The 19,941-nt window shown below is 36.7% G+C and overlaps 2 protein-coding genes and 1 long non-coding RNA gene across 3 annotated transcripts in view; 1 reads left to right on the top strand and 2 right to left on the bottom strand.

Annotated features, from left to right (window-relative positions):
* Kank (KN motif and ankyrin repeat domain-containing protein 2 kank) overlaps positions 1 to 10,332 on the bottom strand; it is a 40,691-nt gene extending 30,359 nt beyond the window's left edge. The window contains exons 1-2 of the mRNA XM_089261791.1: positions 9,735 to 10,332; positions 7,792 to 8,188 (exon numbers count right to left, since the gene is read on the bottom strand). Of these exons, the coding sequence (XP_089117917.1) occupies positions 7,792 to 7,793 (2 nt within the window). The 5' untranslated portion in view covers positions 7,794 to 8,188; positions 9,735 to 10,332. The remainder of the gene's footprint in view (positions 1 to 7,791; positions 8,189 to 9,734) is intronic.
* A 2,737-nt stretch (positions 10,333 to 13,069) lies between these two features.
* Agps (alkyldihydroxyacetonephosphate synthase) lies at positions 13,070 to 17,962 on the bottom strand. The gene is made up of 5 exons (XM_030387704.2): positions 17,427 to 17,962; positions 17,227 to 17,313; positions 14,991 to 16,179; positions 13,743 to 13,847; positions 13,070 to 13,670 (listed from the first exon to the last, which is right to left on the bottom strand). Exons 1-5 carry the CDS (start codon positions 17,543 to 17,545, stop codon positions 13,257 to 13,259), a joined length of 1,914 nt encoding a protein of 637 aa, XP_030243564.1. The 5' UTR covers positions 17,546 to 17,962; the 3' UTR covers positions 13,070 to 13,256.
* A 364-nt stretch (positions 17,963 to 18,326) lies between these two features.
* Positions 18,327 to 19,178, top strand: LOC108654864 (uncharacterized). The gene is made up of 3 exons (XR_001925793.2): positions 18,327 to 18,726; positions 18,783 to 18,957; positions 19,015 to 19,178. It is a non-coding gene; the product is annotated as an uncharacterized LOC108654864 (long non-coding RNA).
* Positions 19,179 to 19,941: the final 763 nt, after the last annotated feature.

Raw genomic sequence — 19,941 nt, 5'->3', positions numbered from 1 at the left:
TGAAAGGCAGCTCCATCTTGATTTCCACTTAGAGCGATGTCTCGCTCTTTTGGGGTCATTTCAATCAGCACCTGTCACACGGTTCGAGCGTCGGCGTGTGAAGTATTTCGTGTTGTTGCGTCTAGACAACTGAGCGGCTCACAGCGTTGTTGGAAATTAATTAAAAGAAATTGTTTTTGGCCGCTGGGCGGCTGTTGAAAACGTTTTGCTAGAACATCATTCAACACTTTCGCTCGCTAAGCGAACGAGCTGGGATTTGCTTCGTGTTTTCTCTCTCTCTCTCTCTCTCTCTCATTTTCATTTATGCCCGCGTTTTTCTTTATTTATTTTTTTTGCATATCGATAAGCGTCTAGTCGCGGCCCGTTGCAATCATAATTTATACGTTTCGGCGCTGTTTATGGCAGGCTAACAAATTTCCTGCTGCCGCCCCATGTGGTCAGCAAACGGCGGCCAGCGCGATTCAAGATACAAGATACAAGATGCAGGCGCAAGATACAAACGCCAAAGGCGGCTTGCTAGCCATCAAGGCCGGCGACCCAATCGCCAGCTTATGACTGCCAAATGCCATGAGGCGCATAATCGAAAACAGAATAAACGCGTGCGCTGAGGCCTGACGCCTGCCCGCCTGCCCGCCTGCCCGACTGCCCGGTTGCCCGGCTACCCTGCAAGTCGTAAATTATGATATGCTCTACAGTGAAGTCAGGCTGCGACAGCCGTGGGGCAGGCGGCATAAATATAGTATTCAAGTTGATTACAATCGAACGTGGACTAGGCTAGCCAAAGGTGAGCAACTCTCCAGCTCAATCATCTCAGTCATGATCATCGCTCGACCTGCCCACCCACAGTCGGAAAACATTTGCCAGCTCAGCTCAGCTCAGCTCGGACACTTTGTCAATTATCGCATTGACCGATCCGCTGCCAGTTCGATCGCACGCCTCTGGACTGTAAAGCAGAGACAAATCCGCTTATTGCATCATTGCACAAACAATTTAGCACTGAGCGCTGATTAGAGACTGCCACAAAGGTAAACTAAATGCTGTTACAGCTATGGCATTTGTGCTGCGGGGCGTATACGCAATTTGCATATGTCACAGCTTGTGATGCGATGACGCCGCTTCATTAGGCACGGCACATGCATTGCATACGCTTACCTTCAACAACTCCTAACTCTCGTTGCTTTGCTGCTCTGTGAATTTTATAACTTATTCCCATTAAATTGTTAATAGATGATGCACGTTGTATATAATGAGAAAAGTTTATATATTCGCATTACGCTACTTGCTAATTAATCGATTTCGAGCATGTTGACAATTCAGATGACTAAACTGCCAAACGACAGATATACAGGGTATATGAAGGCAATTGGACAGCAAGCAAAGCTTTATCATTTACTTATTATTGGTAATCTAATAATATCTTATATTATTAAAGTATATTTAAAAATCATAAAACATAAATATGATTTTCAAATTATTCAGCAAAATTTTTATTAACGTATAAATACATTTTTGTAATAAAAACCTAATAATATAATTTTAATATTATTTAAATAATTATTTAATTTCTCAAAATATTATTTTATTTTTATTATTAAAATTTAAAACTAATTAATCATTCAAAATTATTTTAATAATAATAATAAAAAATATAATAAATTATTAAAATACTAAAATACTACTATATAATAAATTTAAAAATTATTAAAATCCTTAAAATACTACTATATAATTAATTCATTTAAAATGTATACAATAAAAATTTATAATATATATAAAAAAAAAAAAAACAATAATATATAATCTATTGAAATAAAATATATTATTAAAATAATTTAAAATTTTTTTTAAATATTTTCAAAGCTCGAATAGTTGAAAAAATATATCGAAAAAATACAAAATATATATTTTTGACCCTAAGTAATATGAATAAAATAGCCTCAACTAATATGGTTATCTATATTTTCATCTATACTCATAGCTGCTCAATTACTAGATAACTCCTAGTGGTGTATACCCGTTTTGCAAAAATTGCATTTGGCTTTTGCCCGCCTGCCGCCAATTAATAAACATTTACGCTCTTTGCATTGATTGCCCGCCGGCGATAAGTTGAAGCGACTTTTAAGACCTGGGCGTACTGGGTTTCGTAATTGAATTTCAAATTTCAAATGCATGTCGGTGAAAGTGATTCGCAAATTTCAATTGAGAGGCGCCGCGGCAATCGATGACGTCGACTTCAGAAAATGTGTTTTTGCTTCCTTTTTGTTTTCAATATTACTGGCCAGTCGTGAGGGCATAAACACAAGCAAAAAGTGAGAAATAACAAAATCAAATTTACTCATAACAATTTCCGAGTTGAAAAAAGTTTTTTGATTTGTTATTTTTTCTGCTGCTGCGCAATTGGCCAGCTTAGCTTGGGATCGGCTTATTGAGCAGGTGGAGCGCTTCTAGAGGCCGTCAATAGATAAATAAATATGTATTGTATATGCAAATATTTGGAGGCCAAACGAATCGCCCCGAAATGGTGACAACTTGTAAATATTTAAAACGCCAGTCGTCTTTGGTCATAAGACACACACACACACACACAGAAAACAAAAACAGAAAACATAATTTTGTTCAGCTCTGCTGTGGAATCTGAAAATCGTATTTGTGTCATATGCAAACGAGGCACTGAGAACAGAACAGAGCTGAAATAACTGAAATTCGATAGCCCAAAAATAGCAACTATGTCGAGTGTAAATAATGAGTTGTGAATACGTAGCAGCCCGTTGACAGTTCGCAGTAAGTCCGTAAACCTGTTCCACACAGAGGCGTAGGACAAAGGGATGACATCAAAATATAACTGATCGTCAAAGAGAATGAGCTTCCCATAAGGCATATGTATGTACCTTTTCAATATGTCTAAAGTGCTGTAATAGATACTTCCACTCCTAGAGCTAGACCCTCAAAGTGCATGCAAACACTTTGTACATAATCATCCAGACACTTGACCGCAACACGAAATGGACCGCAGGCGAAACTCAAGTATTTTTTGCTTTGTTTTTTTTTTGGTTCAACACTTGGAATTGGGCCTGGCGGCATTATAATTATGCCATTATGGTTACGAGTGCTCATTACACTGAGCGAATTTCACGACAATGGAGCGCAGCCTTCAGTCGACCAATTATGATTGGACATTAAGCTGATGAGTGTGGAGTGCTATTCCGACATATGTATCTACACAATAGACAACGCGTCGACAAGTGACTCTCACAATTGGCACTCACTCGCTGCCAAACAACGGAAGTTGTCTCCAAGGCCACCTCGATTTCATTCATTCATTCACTCAAACAAACAACAAAATAAAACTCGACTTGAATTACTTGCAAATTGCTGCCTCAAAACTTGGCAGGGCAGTTACTGAGATATAATTATATAAAAAGAAAATTATGATAAAAAAGAGACAATCTCAGGCAGCTGCTGCATACGAAATGAGCATCAATATTTATGCATACATTTTGGCCAGCTGCTGCCACAAATATGTGCAACCCAAGAATAATTGGGAACCCATTTAACAACTTTCCCACAACATATCGAAATTCAACAAGTGCAGCATCAAGTGGATTTCATATCATATAAACATACAAAACTAAATCAGCCAGAAATGCAAAAAAAAAAGGTATTTTAAATTAAAAGCGTAATTGAAAAGTAGTCGACGTATGAATATACCTATATAAGTATTTTAATAAATGTGTTATATAATAATATTTAAAAAATATATATAAAAATTGTAAATTTAAAAAAAAGTGTATAAAATTAAGTGCAAAATAATTGTCGCATGAATACACTATTATATATATTTACATTTATTTTGTGTTTATTAATTTAAATATTTATTTAGCGACAATTATTTTTTATTATTATTATATTAAAGCTATTATAAATTTATTTACTTTTACATGTTTGAATCTTGTATACTTTTTCTTTTATGATGTCTTTGGACACAATATAAATAAATATTTACTTTAATTTAATTTTAATAAATTATTTATTATTATTTTTATTTTAATAATAAATTTTAATATTGCAATAAATTATGAAAAAATTAATCGAAAAAGAAACACATAGCTCTACTATTTCACGCTTAGCGAAAAGTTCCCCATCTATAAAATTCACATTAAAAATGTTACAAACAACATCTCTAGTCCAATACACCCTTTCGGTTAAGGCAAGCGCAGCAATTTCTGTTGCCAACTGCATAAATCAAAATGAAAGCTCGAGTTACCAGGGCCAGAAACTGCAGAGGCAAGCGTTATTCCTCACGATGGCACTGATGATGGAACCGGCTGGCATAATAACAGAGAACAGAGCACTTCTTGGGCACGACGCAAATAACTTGCAGCGTGACTGGATAAAATGCCAAGCCAGCCAAAGCCAACCCAACTTAAGACACAGTCAAGCGGACCCCTTCGCAACCCAGGCACTGGCGAGACACATCTGCCCAAGCTCCCAGCTCCAAGTTTCCAATCGTCGCCGGTCGGCAAAATTCAAACAAATCGCTCAAACAATGCACCAACAAAAATCGAAAATAAGAAAACCAAAAATACAACAACAACAACGAAGAGAAATACTATAATAAAATACAAAGCAATTTTTGACACGACTCGCGCAACTTTAGAGCTTTGTTGCGCTGAGATATTAGAAAAACCGCACAATGCGTTTTTGGCCCGTCTCAGATTTCAGTTTATTGATTAGAAAAACGTGTGCATTTAGATAAGCTCCCCCAACACATGATGCTGCATAAATAACTAAGCACCCACGAGGTTTTAGTGAACATGTTTAAGATGTTCTTTGTTTTGAGTTTTGAATACATCGAATATTTCGACAAAAACAATATTCTTGCTCATCTCTGGCTTATTTCAACTACGTCTTAAAAACATATTAGGCCATTTGATGGGTTGAGCATTCGACAACAAATATTAGCATATTTTAATTTATTTAAATTTTGTGCAATAAAATGGGATGTTTATTTATAATTAAAAATGTGTTAATTTGGTGATTTTTTTTTATGGTAAAAAGCATTTTTTGTATTTGTATTTATTTTTATGCTATTATTTATTTATATATATATATATATATATATATATATATATATATATATATATATATATATATATATATATATATATATATATATATATATATATATATATTATTTTTTTTAAAGGCTCACCAAACTTTGCCAGTTTTAAAATTATATAAAATAACCTATTTTAAATTTCACATTTATCACATTTAAGATAATACTGAAACTCCTAGAATAATATAAAAATCAGACAATCGATTTCCTACAAATTCTTAGAAGAATATAAGAAAAATATATAATATTTCTTAGTATAATATACAAAATTCTTAGAATAATTTAAAAAAAATATATAATATTTTATAATATATATAAAACTATAATGAAATATATATAAAATATATATATCAAAAATTAAATATACATGAATGCAAGATGTTTGCAAATAATATTGAATTTAGAAAACTCTGTGATATATATTAAATGCCCATATTTTAAATATGTAATCAAAAAAATAAATTATTTTATATTAATATTTTAATATATAAAGCGGATTTCGAATTGGAATTAAAAACAAAAACTGGAATGTGGAATTCAAGCCGGAACAGCCAGCAGTATTATTTAATTTTAGTATTAATATTGTCATCCAGGCATGCATTAAAATTTATATCTGCAACTCATTTAGTGTCTCTTATTTATATGCACTTCAATTTTTTTCTCATATTTAATTTATTGGATTTTCTTCAAGCGCCCGCTTTTCCGCTGTCTCTGTAAGGCCTGCATAAATTTGTTAGTTAACTAATTTAATCTACTCAGTCCGGATAGCTTGTTGCTTTGCCGCTCATATTTTGGCTAATGACTGACACTAAAAAAAATGCTAAGCGACCCCGAGAACAACATAAAAGCGGCAGTAGCAGGCACTGCAGCAATAATTGTTGTTGTTGTTGTTGTAATGGCTTGACTAGCGCACAAATTTGTTCACATTAAACTTGACGTTAGATTGTTTTTGTTTTTCGTTTTTCATTTTTGCTTCGTGTGGTGTTTCTATTTAATTTTATTATTATGGCCTTTTGCACTGCTGAACATTGCTTTTTTACTTTGTTTACTTTGTTAGCCAAGTTCGTTTGAGACAAGATTCCCAGTTGACCCCCAGCTTGGTTGTCGCTATTGTCGTATTGTTAATTCAGTTGTACGAGGCGTGGCAAATAGCCTGATGGATAATGCCACTCAGACGAGCCGACGCCGCTGCAGCCATTGCTCAACCACTTTAAGCCTATTAACAGCTAAGCAACTCAGCCAATGTGCAATGCGCACAGCTTATAAAAGATACTTTTTCAAAACTATGCCAACAACGAACCAAATGGAAAAAAAAAACTCTTTTACTCGTAATGTGCGATCGGACAAATTGCCAAATAACTGAGTCTGAGCATAAAAAACCAATACTCCAAGTCGAAACCGAAGCTCGAGATCTTTGCATCAAAGCAGCTGCCGCCTTTCAATGGGATGAAATGTGCCTTACAGTGGGTCAGAAATGAGAAAATAATCAAAATAAAAATCATTCCCCAATAAACAATAAGTATGTTAATTTCAAAGCATTCGGCTTGATGTTGTATGAAAGGGATGAAACAGTGAAGAAATTTATGTGTTTATTAAATTAACATTAGTTGAGATATTTTTGTGAGATATTTTATATTTTAAGTAAGCTAAAAATTCTGTAAAAATTTAGTTTAAATTAAAGATTTAAAAAAAAGTTATCTAAAGAGATGAAACTTTTTAATCAAATTTAAGTTGAGTAACTAAAAATTTTATATATTTTTCTAAGCACCTCACACAACTATCAACATAATAATATATCATTTATTATGCTTTTATAAATATATAAAATATTTTATTATTATTATCTAACGTATTTTTTGGGAGATATAAATTTAATCTGCAATAAAATACTTTTTATATCAAGTTTCTCTTCATGGCTTTCAGATAAAATCTTAACACAATTTGCTAATAATTTATTTGGTAGCCCCGCAGTCTTATTTTTCGTTGATTCTTTTTTTTTGCAACTTCAGCATACTTTATGTGGCAGCTTAACCCATTGTGACCCATGGTATGGGCATTGGCACGCGATGCGGAGCCCCCGAGAGCCGCATTTTGTCTGCACATTGTTTGCGTGCCGCCTTCAGCTTATTATTTTTTGTTTGCTACTTAAGCAAACATGCAATATTTTGCCGGGCCGGGCTAAAGTATCTCTGAGATACGCGGCTGGCTTATTAAAATGCAATCAGCGCAGGAAGCAGTTACTGCTCATACACACACACATACATAGCTTATAGGTATATATACTGATATTGTTTTTCCTCTTTTGCTAACTGTTTGCTGGTTTTGACCATAAGGCGCAGTTGCTCCGAACCGCCTTCAAAACTATGCGCGGCATTTGTGTCAAACACGCGACCCAGTCGCCGTGGCTCCCCAAACAATTGTCGGGAGCGAAGCGACAATGAACAACTGGCAATGGCTGTTACCAGTTGCCGAGTTGCCAGTTGCCGAGTTGCCTGTTGCTAGTTGTTGTTGCCAAAACAGCCGCCTGCCATTGCACCAAATTGGCAACTGGCTTAGAAAGTCAACAACTGCTGCCTCTGTTGCTGCTGCTGTTGCAGTTGCTGCTGCTGTTGCAGTTGCTGCTGCTGCTGCTGGCAGCCTGAAAGAAAGTCAAATGCCATGTTGCTACTTACATGTTGCCGTTGCCGTTGCCAAGTTGCTGTTGCTATTGCCAGTTGTTAGTGTTGCCGTTGTCGCTGATTTTGTCGTTGCTGTTGCTATCGATGATGGGGCAATGGTTGCTGTCGCTGTGCGCTTTAATTAGCTGCTACAGGGCACAGCTGCACAACTCATCTTTAGCCTTTGACTGATTGGCGAAGTTTCGTTGCTGTTGCTGCCTACCGGCAATTTTAGTTTCTTTTGATAACTTCGATTGCGCTCTTTGACGTGCTGTTGTCGTTGGCCTGTCGTCGTTGCTGCTGCTGCTTGCCTGTTGCCGTTGCTGTTGTCAGTTGCATGTTAATTAAGCGCACCTTGAATGCATTTGCCTTCAGCTGCTGCTGTTGCTGTTGCTGCTGTCGCCGTAGTTCACTGCAAATGTAAAGTTGTTATAGCGATTGTTGCGGTTATTGCTGTTCATGTTTCGCTATGCTGAGCAGGCAGCTTTATGCCTAACATTTGTTTTATGTCAACTTGATGAGCAGTTCAAGTATCCATTAGATAAATTACTCAAGCGACAGCCCGCATGACTCCAAAGACGTGAACATGAATCAATAATAAAGTCATGCACTAGACGGAGCAGTTAGATATTTGTTTTTCCTAGAATCTTAATACGCTGAGATCTCATTGAGTGATTATTATTGAGATTTATTTAATAGTAATAGAGCATAAGCAAATCAGATATTTATAAAATTTAACATTTTTTTCAATTTGATTATTATTTAGATTTCTTCGGCAATTCTACTGCAGCCTAAAATAGATTTATTTAAATAAAAGTAAAAAAAATTTTTGGCTTTTACGAGCTCAACGAATTTATCTTTTCGATGACAAACAGCTCTGATAATCCCGCAAAATGAATTTGATTTGTGATTCGTGTGAATATTTACATTCTTATGCTATCCAATCAAATTTTTATTCGTACATTTCAAAAATCTAAGCCATAAATAACTTCGAAATTGAATAATCAGAAAAAATGCATTATCTTCTTAAAATATCTCTATCAAAGCAAAAAATATTTTCAAGTTTTACGAGCTAATAAAAAATATATTGGTGCTTTCTAAAATCTTAAAAATAGAATTTAACAAAATAAAGGCAAGGAAAAACTAGATTTTTTATAAATAAAAAATAATAATAAGATTATTGCTGTAGTTAAAGTTTCTTTATTGCTTTCAACTGCTAGTTACTAGCAGCAGAGCTCCATTAAGTGCCTTAATCTTCTAGCCCACACACCGAGCGAAACGATGCCAACTATTTTTCAATTACAACAATTAAAAGTTTACACTCATATCATGGCATTTGATTAACGAACATTTGGCCACTGCGCCGTTTGGCCATAACTTGGCCAGGCGAATTGAGCCCACGCATAGAAGCCATAAGCCAAAACATTAAGAACCAAGTATTTGCGTTGGTGTGCTGGCCAATTCAAGCGATTCTTTTAAGCCAAGTCCAATGCCTCAACAAATCAAGCAAACTTGAGTATGAGTTAGTGTCTTGGTCATAAAAGTCCGAAAAGCACACGATATATAAAACACTTGAAAATGGCGTGGGTACATTTTTAGTGCGAATCGCTCTAATGACTCAGTGCGGAACAGGTCGAAGCTGCGCTCTAGGGGCAGAGATCACTGTAGTAGTGTGCGCAGCATCTTCACAGCGAATGCATATGGTTGGTAAAATTTCTACCAGTCATTGCAGGTGTTCTGACCACTACAGAATTTCCCTTGAGTTGCTGCTGTTGTTGTCGTTGTTGTTGTTTATAATGCATTTTTAATGATTTAATTGCTTTTAGTTTTTTCGCTTTTTTACTATTTTTTATCCTAAGCTCTACTCGTTTTATAGCTGCATTTGTAATGGATATTTGTTTTTGTTTTCATTTTATTTTATTTAATTTTTTTTGGTAGGTTTTCATGCGTCGACGCACCTGTTTCACTGTTGGTTGCTCTTAAAGGCAAAACAAAAGCAGCTGCCGCCAATTACAAGCGCCAAAACGTTTACAACTAATGGACACACATTTTTGTTGCATTTTTTCCCACACACAAAGTTACACACGCACATACAGCACAGCACAACAAATGGAAGCCGAAACGGAAACCGAAAAACAATTTGATGTTGCAAGCGACGCGCACGAATCGTAACTGCTGCAGCCAGGCGATGAGAAGCTGCAGCTAGCTGCTGCCTGTAGTAGATCTTGATCTCACACACACACAGACACAGACGCAGACGCAGACAAAGACTCAGCCATACACGTATGCACACACTCCCGCGCTCACGCTCTCACTTTTTGTGCTCCTTGTATTCTGGACTCTCTATCTTTCGTTCGTACGCTCGCTCTCCCTCTCTCGTTTTACTTCGCCCAAACGAACTCCACATTAAGTTCTAACTCATCTCGTACAAAATCGAAACAAATAACAAAATTCTAGGCACGTCGCGATTGTGATTGGCTTTGCCTTTGAGTTTCCGTTTGCGTTTGCGTTTTGTTTGCCGTTGTTGTTAGCTCGCCGCGCTGCCCACAACTGAGCGCCAGGTGCTACAGCAACTGAGCCGCAGCCGCAGCTTAGGCTCGCGCTGCCGTCGCGACTGGCGACGCCGGCTGCAGCAGCGCAGTTATCGCGCATTCATATGTGGTAGTTGTATAGGCTTCAATGGGTTAACTACCATGTTGTTGTTGTTGCTGCTGCTGTCGTACAAATGCCCCGTTTGCCTGCGCATGCGCCGTGTGAAACGGCCCGTAAGCCAGAATACACTGTACGAAAATATAAAGTGAATAAATATGAAGCGATTATTGAAGTATATTTTTAATTAAAAACAGTTTGTTGAATAGAAAATATGTCGATTTAATTATTTTAAAAATGTTTAGTATATTTAAAATATTAAAATAATAATGAATAAATAAACAAATATAGTTAATAATAATAGAAAAAGTCGAATTTCGAATCCTACATGCCAGCTAATACAAACTAAAATTAACATTTTCTAAACTAATGTTCCTTTCGAATAAACCACCCAAATACCTGTCACAGGTATAAATGAGCATCGGATTACAGCCGTAAGAGTCATCCTCTAGCGCACCTATGCTAATTTGAGTTAGCCAGAGCACAGGTAGACAAATCCTTAGCTCACAGCGTGCTGCACGCATCTCGGCAGCTCAAGGTTTCGCCGAGTTGTTCGTCAAAAACAAACAGAAACGGAGATGAAAATGGAACCAGAACAAACCGGAGGCTGAGTAATGTGACAGTGCACGATGTGAATGGCCATTATGGACATATGAATGAATACGTCTCTCCGCAGGGTGGACCCGGCCAACGTCTCTCTGCGCAGGACTGCAACAGCGTTCCGGACTGAGCCATAAATTTACCAGCTTGATTGTGTTTGACTTGAAGGCACTTTGGGGCATAAATCACAGGACTGCAAGCGTTGCCGGAGAGCGAAAGCAAGAGAGCCAGCCACAGACTCTGAACACTAGAGACTGACCCAAAGGTTAATTGCTGACAATTTCGCTGGGGCTGGCACTCAAAGGAGAAAAAAAAGAAGAGAAATAAATAAAAAGAGAAGAAGAAAACTTAAACAGCTTAGAGAGACCCGACTTAAGTTTTGCACACTTCTCCGATGTTAATCTTTATTCATAGGTCTTGCATGCGTGCTGCCACATGTGAGTGTGTGTGTGTGCGTGTTGAAAGTCTTTTCGGGGAGTAACTAACATTTGCCATTGGCACGGTAACAAGACAAGACAGTCCGACCATCAATAAGCAGCTGCCGGCTGCTGACTGCGCATGCGCCTCATTCCTATTCCCATTCGCCTATTAACGAGCGCAAGGAGCTGGCCAAAAGAGATTTGCAAGTCGTTGTCGGTGTTGTTGTTGTTGTTGTTGTTGCCATTGGCAAGCTAACGAAGTTGACAACTTGATGACATTTGATCTCTGGGCCTGAACGATCGCAGCAACGACGCTGCAGACAGTCACAAAGCAAAGCCTAAGCAAAGGCAAACCGCAAATGACAGCGCAATGATCAGATGAGACGCTCAGAAAATCAGACGATCAGACGGTCAGTTGGCTTGATTTTGGTCTAGGCACGCACAGCACAGCATTCAGATTGGATGCAAGTTGGATTGGAGCTGGAATTGGAGTTAGAGCTGCAATTGGATTGCATGCACTCAGCAGGGGCGCTACACTATAAATCCTCAAGCAAATAAACTACAGTTAAACGAGTTGATTTAAAAGCAGAAATGAACTAGGTACTATATTTATTTGTGTGTATATATTATATAGTATTGCAAAGAATATCCAATGAAGGACTGCAGTATGACATGATGTTATTATTAATATAACTTATCAATTTCATTTAGCATTTTTTTTTTTAATTTCTGTATGTCATTCAAATAAAGGAAAAAATATATACATATCTATAAAAAGTCAATATTAATTTATTTTAATGGTGAGGAGGTGCATAAAATGCAAATGGAAAAACAAAAACTTGTTAATAAAAATAATAAAGACCTCGAATAAAGCTTTAAATATTTAATAAAACAATATGTATAAAATTATAGTTATAAATAATATATACTATTTATTAATATAATAATTCAAAAGACATAAATAATTTAATGTAATATAATTTTTAAATATATATAAAATTTTATAAGTTTCATGCTTACTTTTATAGGTATTTTCTTTCAATAGCTAAAATAATATTTTACAAATTTAAATATTATGAAAAATATAAATAATAAAAAATATAAAAAATATTTTAAAAAAATAATAAAATAATAGTAATATATATATATATATATATTTATATTTGTTAAAATAATACATATTTAAAAATGGATTTTCAGTTATATTTAAATTAGATTAAGTTGTTTTCCTGAAACATTATTTCTCTCATTAAATATAATGTAAATTAAATTTAATAAATATAATACACTTTACATACCATAGTTCAGCATTCTCTTCAGGTTAGTCGGCAGGCCCCTCTGCTTCGTAGAAGCTCCATAAGCTTAAAGTGCCCTACACAACCTCCAGATAGTCATGTAGCCATTACCTCAAGGCTAACGCACATGCCGCGACACTGACACCGGCTTCGCAGAGGAGTCTTCAGAAGAGAGTCTGTTGCTCTTTGTGGTTTGGCGGCAGACAAGAGCCCAAGGCGGAGACTACCAGACCACCAGAGGGAGCAAGAATCAATGTGAACTCTAGTTATCTATGGACTGTCAAGGTTAGACCCAGACGCATGCGGCTAGTGAGTGGCAAAGCAGTGACATTTCGTTATACAAATATTCCATTTATTTATCAAAATTGTAACACCCATACAAAAGTGAGCCCGACTAAGATTGCAAACCAAATGCGAATGGTTTAAAGCAGCTAGAAATGTTTCGAAGGTATTTGTTATGAGATTTTGACTAGTATTTCTATATATGTATCTACATATAGATATCTAGAAATATACTCTAAAGTTTGGCTTTCAGAGCAGCTGTTGCTGCCGTAGGAGTTGTTGCTGCTGCTGCTGCCTCTGCTGGCTTCTTCAGCTTTTCCTGCGCCGGCAGCAGATTCCCTGCCGCGAAAATGTTTCGTGGATCCAAATGCTGTTTGGCGGCACTGTAGAGCGCGCTGCCCGTCTCGGTCACCGCATTGCGATACCAATGGCTACGTATTTTGCCCACACCATGATGATGCGACAGGGAGCCGCCGCAGGCCAAGATCTCCTCGCGTGCACAGTGCTCGATGGCCTCGAATACCTCCACCGGATCGGGTATGTTCAAGTAGCGGAATCCAAAGTAGAAGTATATGCACGCACCCGCATCGTATGTCTGCGTCACTCGCGCCGAGATCGTGTAGTGCAGAATATTATGCCTGGCACACTCCTGCAAACAAATTGAAAATTTGAATAGAGAACACAGTTGGAAAATGGAAATTGTGGATTGTTTTCTACCAACCGAAACAACGCGCTGCTTCACACAGCGACACAGCAAACTGCAGCGATCCCAGGGCACAGAGGTCTCAAACGATTCAGCCACAATGCCCTGATGCAGAGCAAAGTCCTGTAAAGAGTAGAAAAAGAAAGCAGATTCATGTGAAGAGTATAACAACAATTTAAAAAGAAAATTTGCTAGAGACATTTGTAATATATTTGTTTATAATATTTAAAAACTATGTATGTATATTAATAGATTAGTATATAAAAATTAAAAAAAACCGTCCAAAACCCTTTGTTGCTCTAGCTTCAAACATTATTACTTAGAATTAATTCTGTGTAACAAATAAATAAATTAATAAAATAAATAAATAAATTATTATTATTTTTTATTTTTATTTTTAAATACTATTATGATAATAATTAAGTTAATATATATACAAGAAATTTTTTTAATTAACAATAAATAAATAAATGAATAATAAATAAAATGAAAAGTCTAACTCATATTTATTTCCGTCATTCTATTTTCTTTTTAAAACTTGTGTATTTTGTTTTTTTTTTTTTATTTAAAAAAAAAAAGTCGAACTCATATTTATTTCCGTCATTCTGTTTTTCTTTTTAAGACTTGTGTATTTTTTTTTTATTATTTTAAAAAAGTTTTTAATAAATATCAAAGATAGATTTTTTTTAAAAATATATGTATATACTATTTTGTTTCTATTTTAAGTTAACGCCATTCGATTTATATAAAATGAATATGTGACGAAATGGCACTATTTACCTTTTGAATAATTATCAGAATTTATTTACTTTTCATTGAAACATTTCCATGTCAAATATCAAATAATGCCAAGAAAAATTCGCAAAAATTCACAAGTACGTTTTTAAAAACGTAAAGCCATAAATTTGAGTAAATGCAAAATATACAATGAATATAACAAGTAGATTCAAAGATCGCACATTTCGCAGACTTTGTGGTCGTAAAATGTTGTTTGCAATAAACAATTTTAATTATTTCATAATATTTACGTTACAGCAAAGCGGCAAATATCAAAGTTGGGATATACATACATATATAAACATAAAAAATTTTAATAATTGCCCAAACCATTATTTGCTTGTTAAGTAAAAATTGGGAGCGTCAAAGTACATATAGACTTTCAAGATCATTTCGAATATATACCAAATTTTGTAACAAATTTTGCTTTCAACAATGACAATCATCCAAGCATATATATAAAGCAGATTATGTCTGCCAGCTACTCACCCTAATGTAGGCAATGACAAAGGTGAATAAGTAGCCGCGCTCCCCGTTCTGGCCACCTGCCGGAAATCCCTTGTAGCGTGCGGCGATTTCATAGATGAGCGCCTCCTGGCGCTGCACATCCTTCTGCTCACCCTCGAAGAGCAGCGTGGCGGCGCAAATGTGCGTCAGATCAATGCCCTTCCACACGGTCACATAGCGCTGCTTGATCGCGTCCAGGCAGCTGGCCAGCCAGCTCTTCTCGGGCTTGAGCGCCTGGCCGAATAGGAACTGCTCATTGTCCATGAGGCGCACCGAGGCGGGCTGGCAGCGACGCCGGGCCACCTCGCGCATGAAGAGCACACCCTGCTCGAAGTCGGGAAACACCAGGGAGCCGTAGCGCTGCACGGGCGGCACTGGACGCACCTTGAGCACGACCTCGGTGATGACGCCCAGCGTGCCCTCGGAGCCGAGGATGATGTGATTGAAGTCCGGGCCGCAGCTGACGCGCGGCGCACTGCACTCGCGCTCCAGGGTGCCCGAGGGCGTGACCATGCGCACACGCACCACCAGATCCTCGATGTTGCCATAGACATTTTTCTTCATGCCCGAGGCGCGCGTGGCCACCCAGCCGCCCAGCGTACTGAACTCATACGAGTCCGGCTCATGGCCCACGGTCAGGCCCTGCTCGCGCAGCACCCGCTCCAGATCCTGACCCACGATGCCCGACTCAAAGCAAACGGTGAGATTCTCACGATTGAGCCACAGCATGCGATTCATCTGCGATGTGTCCAGCACACAGATCATGCGCTCCTCCTTCTGCGGACAGGTGACGGCTCCCGAGACACTCGTCCCCCCTCCGAAGGGCAGCAGCATCACATTGTGCTTGTGCGCCAGCCTCACCAGCTGCACCACCTCGTCGTGGCAGCGCGGCCACACCACCAAATCTGGTATGCGCTCGAATTTGTTGTGCCACAGGCTGTATATATCGTTCAGCGTCTGGCCGTGACTGCGCACCAGCCGATCCACACCCTCCTGGGAGTGCTCCACCTTGGTGCAGCCACGCAGCTCATTGAGGAAGGGCGCATTCTGCACGGGCTTCGGGTACGTTTCCGGCAGCTGTGGATACGTCCTCTTGGCATCCAAATCCAAATTGAATTTACTCTTTACCCAATTCGTAAAGCTGGGCAGCTCACAACCAGACAAAGGGTATCTGGAATTAGAAGGAAATTGATTATTAAAAAGGGGACAATGTTTAGAACTAGCTAATAATAATTATAGATATATATTTATTTATTTTTAATATTTTTGAAAGTAATTAAATCAGAGTGTGAGCTAATTCCAGCTTTATTGCAGGCCCAATAAGAATGTGCCACATTCCAATAAGAATCAACATTGTGCTAGCCTACCTTCGTTTGATTAACTCTAATAAAAATGGATATACATTGGATATGCCTATAAGCATTTTATGTTTTAGTGTTATATACGAGCTTAACATAGGTATACGTTATTCCAACATAGACTTTTAGTAGAGCTTTGGAGATACATGAAAAAAACCAAATTAAATAAACAAATAAAATTAAAATAATTGTAAAAACTAAATATAAAGTTACATTAAACAAAAAGAAAAATGTTTTCAATATTTAAAAAAAATATAATAAATTTTATATATATTATTTATATGTAGCTCGACTTATTTTTATTTTTTTACAGCCAAAATTAAAGAATAAAAATTTCAAATAAAATTTATATTTAAGGAATCAGAAGTCCTTAACAATATGTATAGTATAAATGGCAAATTTTTTAAATTTAAGGGAACGTAAATACCATAAATAATAAATATTACAAAAAAATATAAAAATATTAATATTATATTATGATATAATCATGTAATGTAATGCTGTAATTAGGGATTTTTAATGTAACTATCAAACTAATATTACTTAGCTGACTAAACAAATATTATCTAGCAACTCTCTAACTCTTCTGCTTAGATAATTCAAGCAGTTAAATCACATTGAAATAGTATATAAAAAAGCTATAATGATTTACAACACATCTCACATTGCCTGAGAGTCACTAAATTTAAGTAACTGCAAACGCTCAGATATGAACAATGAAATGAAACTTAAGATTCCACCCGATCAAACTAGAAAGAGACACACTATGAGACAGAGAAAGAGGCTCAAAAATCAGATCAGAGTCTTGAGGCTATTAATTAAATAAAAATATGACTCATGGACTCGTGGAGCTTACGTACTTGTCGCCTTTAAAGCAGATGATGCCCTGCTGTCCATAAAACTGTGAATCGTTGTAGCCCCAGCCGTACCACTTGAGCGCCTCCTGGCTAGAGTGAGCAGAAACAGAAGAATTAGAATGACAGCGGCAAATAGATGACAAACAAACATACATACATATGTATATATGCATGCATGTATGTACGTTTCTATGTACACTCACCGCTTCTTGGGTATTACGCTCTCCACGTGGCGTGAGAGCCGTGTGTCCAGTGCCAGGGACGTGCCCTCCGGCGGGGTCTCCGGTATTTGTGTGGTTACCGTATTACGCTTGGCTGCCATCTCGCTGTGATGTGGTCTAAGGGATTGCTTGATTGTGCGATTTGTATTTGTTTATTTGGCTGAGAGACACTTTTAGCTAGTAATACGAAATTATTGCACAGCCCGCTCGTTGTCAACTCGTCGCTGAACGCAAAAATCGATAATTTGTTTTGATTTGAGGAAAACACTTGGCCTGCTATGTAAACGCAGCTGAGGTGCGGCCAGACTCACAATAAATTTGCTATCGATGGGTTAACTAATATGAGTTTAGTTAATACAATACTCTAGTGCTAATATTTGCCTGTACTTTGCAATTGACTAAAAACTAAATTAAAATAGAAATTCCACTAAAAAAGAAAGCACTCTGCGGCAGCTGCTGCACGCGCTTTGGTTTCGGTATCTCGACCACGACTGTCATTCCCAATAAGAGAGCAAGAGTGAGAGAGAGAGAGGGAGATGGAGAGAGCAATGCCAGCGACGCCAGTGAGCGAGCCACAGCTAAAGAGAGAGCCGCCCCCAGGGCGAGCGCATTGCCTGGGGGATGGGGCAGAGCGAATCGGTTATCGAAACGGTTGCGTTTAAATTAAGTTAATTAAATAAAACATAAACAATATCGAATTAAATGCTATATAATCATTATTTAATAAGTTATCATGACCATAATACCTTGATTTGCCATTTTCAATGTGCTCAGGATATAAAAACTTAAAAACTTAACAGAACGGAAGAGAAGCCAAAAATTTCAATGCTAAGCAATCCATGAACTTTCGAAGCACAAATTTTTTGGGGTACCTCAGAGTATCCGGAAATGTATTCATTACAAAATTTTGTGAGCTACACTCCATTTGGCCTGTCTGATTTTTTTTATTTTTAAATTTCAAAATTCATGTGATTTTTTCGTTTCGTGTTTTGACAATATAGTGTTTTATCATGCCTGGAAAAAAGCGAAGCTCTTCGAAGAAAAGGACTAGTTCCGCTGCCAAAGAGGTGGAAGCTAGCGCCGTTACGGTCCCCGAAGTTTCATTGGCTGCTTCACCCAAATTGTCCGAAATGACTGAGGCCAAGAAGAGCCGCACCAAGAGCAAGACGAAGACCAAGAACAAAAAGGAATAGGCTCATCCGACAATCACCAGGACAAATGATAAGCACCATCATATTGAAACAGATGCACAGCAATTCTACGGACACCAAAATCAGCTGGGGTATCATCTATAGATTATAGGTATATATACATTTATTTGATCAACATTTTTTTCAGAAATAACAGCACGATATATGGAAAAACCTAGAACGAGAAATTTGATTAACAAAAGCGTAAATGCTCTCTTTGAGAGCTGGCTTTATCAAAAATAATATTAAGACATTCTGGCCAGAAAGAGGTCGCCTATATCAAGGAAAACTTTTAGCATTAACGGTAGAAACAATAGAACAAGGTGAATATCAAATATAGATGCGAAATATTTGCAATTAATCTTCATTATTATCATTAGACACTGAAACAGTATATATATTTGACCAACATAGAATGACGGATCACAATATGCACATTGAGTAGAACCCCCTTCAAGACAATGGCGAAATATACTAGAAGAAATTTAACATTGGAAAAAGTAGATCTGAACTCACATTGAAAATATAACCGGCAATCCACAAACCGTTACCGTCTTTCTCTTTTCCTCTCTATCTCTCATGCTCTCTCAAAGCACAAATTTTGGGGGTAGTTCTTGCTCATCTGTCAAAAAGGGGGTGGCAACTGGTAGCTTGGCAGGGGGAGGCCAAGTTCTCTTTATGTGAGTCATATTTTATGTGTAGCGGGTACGTCAATGGAATTTTAAGCCCGGCGACAGGTGGTTTAAATAATGCATTAGTTGCTATATAAACCAACAATCTGCCTATTAACTATGACCCCATTGAACCTAAAATAGGTAGAGCGCATCATAACTTATTTATTGTATGGGGAAATATAGCATATGTCTGTTAATTTGAAATTCAAATGAACGATCCGTATATAGATGTAGTACACATTGTAACTGATTTGACAGCATTGTGTTCATTGGAATAAATGATTATAATTGCTTCAATTGCATGTTAAATTTTAAAGATAAACATGTAATTGTTCACTAAAGCATATTTAGTTATCTTTTAAATAGACTTTTTTTATTTTTAGATTTTAAAAGTAATGTATGTGTTTCCGAATGAGCGTAAATTTTTTTTTATAAATTTCGTTTAACAAATATTTATTTAATAAAATACGTTTCGGTTAACAAATATTTATTTAATAAAACATAATATTTTATATATTTATTTTAAGAATTTATTTATTTATTTATTTTTTTTATTTGAATTTATTTTGTTTTTTAATTTCTGTCTAAACTTTTCTAAAATAATATATTGAACGAGCTGCGTAATTTATCAAA

This window comes from Drosophila navojoa, chromosome 5 (assembly GCF_054131105.1).
Source record: "Drosophila navojoa isolate 15081-1374.11 chromosome 5, UAZ_NAV_1.0, whole genome shotgun sequence".
NCBI lineage: Eukaryota > Metazoa > Arthropoda > Insecta > Diptera > Drosophilidae > Drosophila > Drosophila navojoa.
This window is presented reverse-complemented; position numbering and strand designations above follow the sequence as displayed.

Coding starts and splice junctions, on each gene's coding strand:
- Agps (XM_030387704.2), bottom strand. CDS start 17,545: ATGGCAGCCAAGCGTAATACGGTAACCACACAAATACCGGAGACCCCG. Junction 17,314..17,426: donor AGCGTAATACCCAAGAAGCG/GTGAGTGTACAT, acceptor TGCTCACTCTAG/CCAGGAGGCGCTCAAGTGGT. Junction 16,180..17,226: donor ATCTGCTTTAAAGGCGACAA/GTACGTAAGCTC, acceptor TTCTAATTCCAG/ATACCCTTTGTCTGGTTGTG.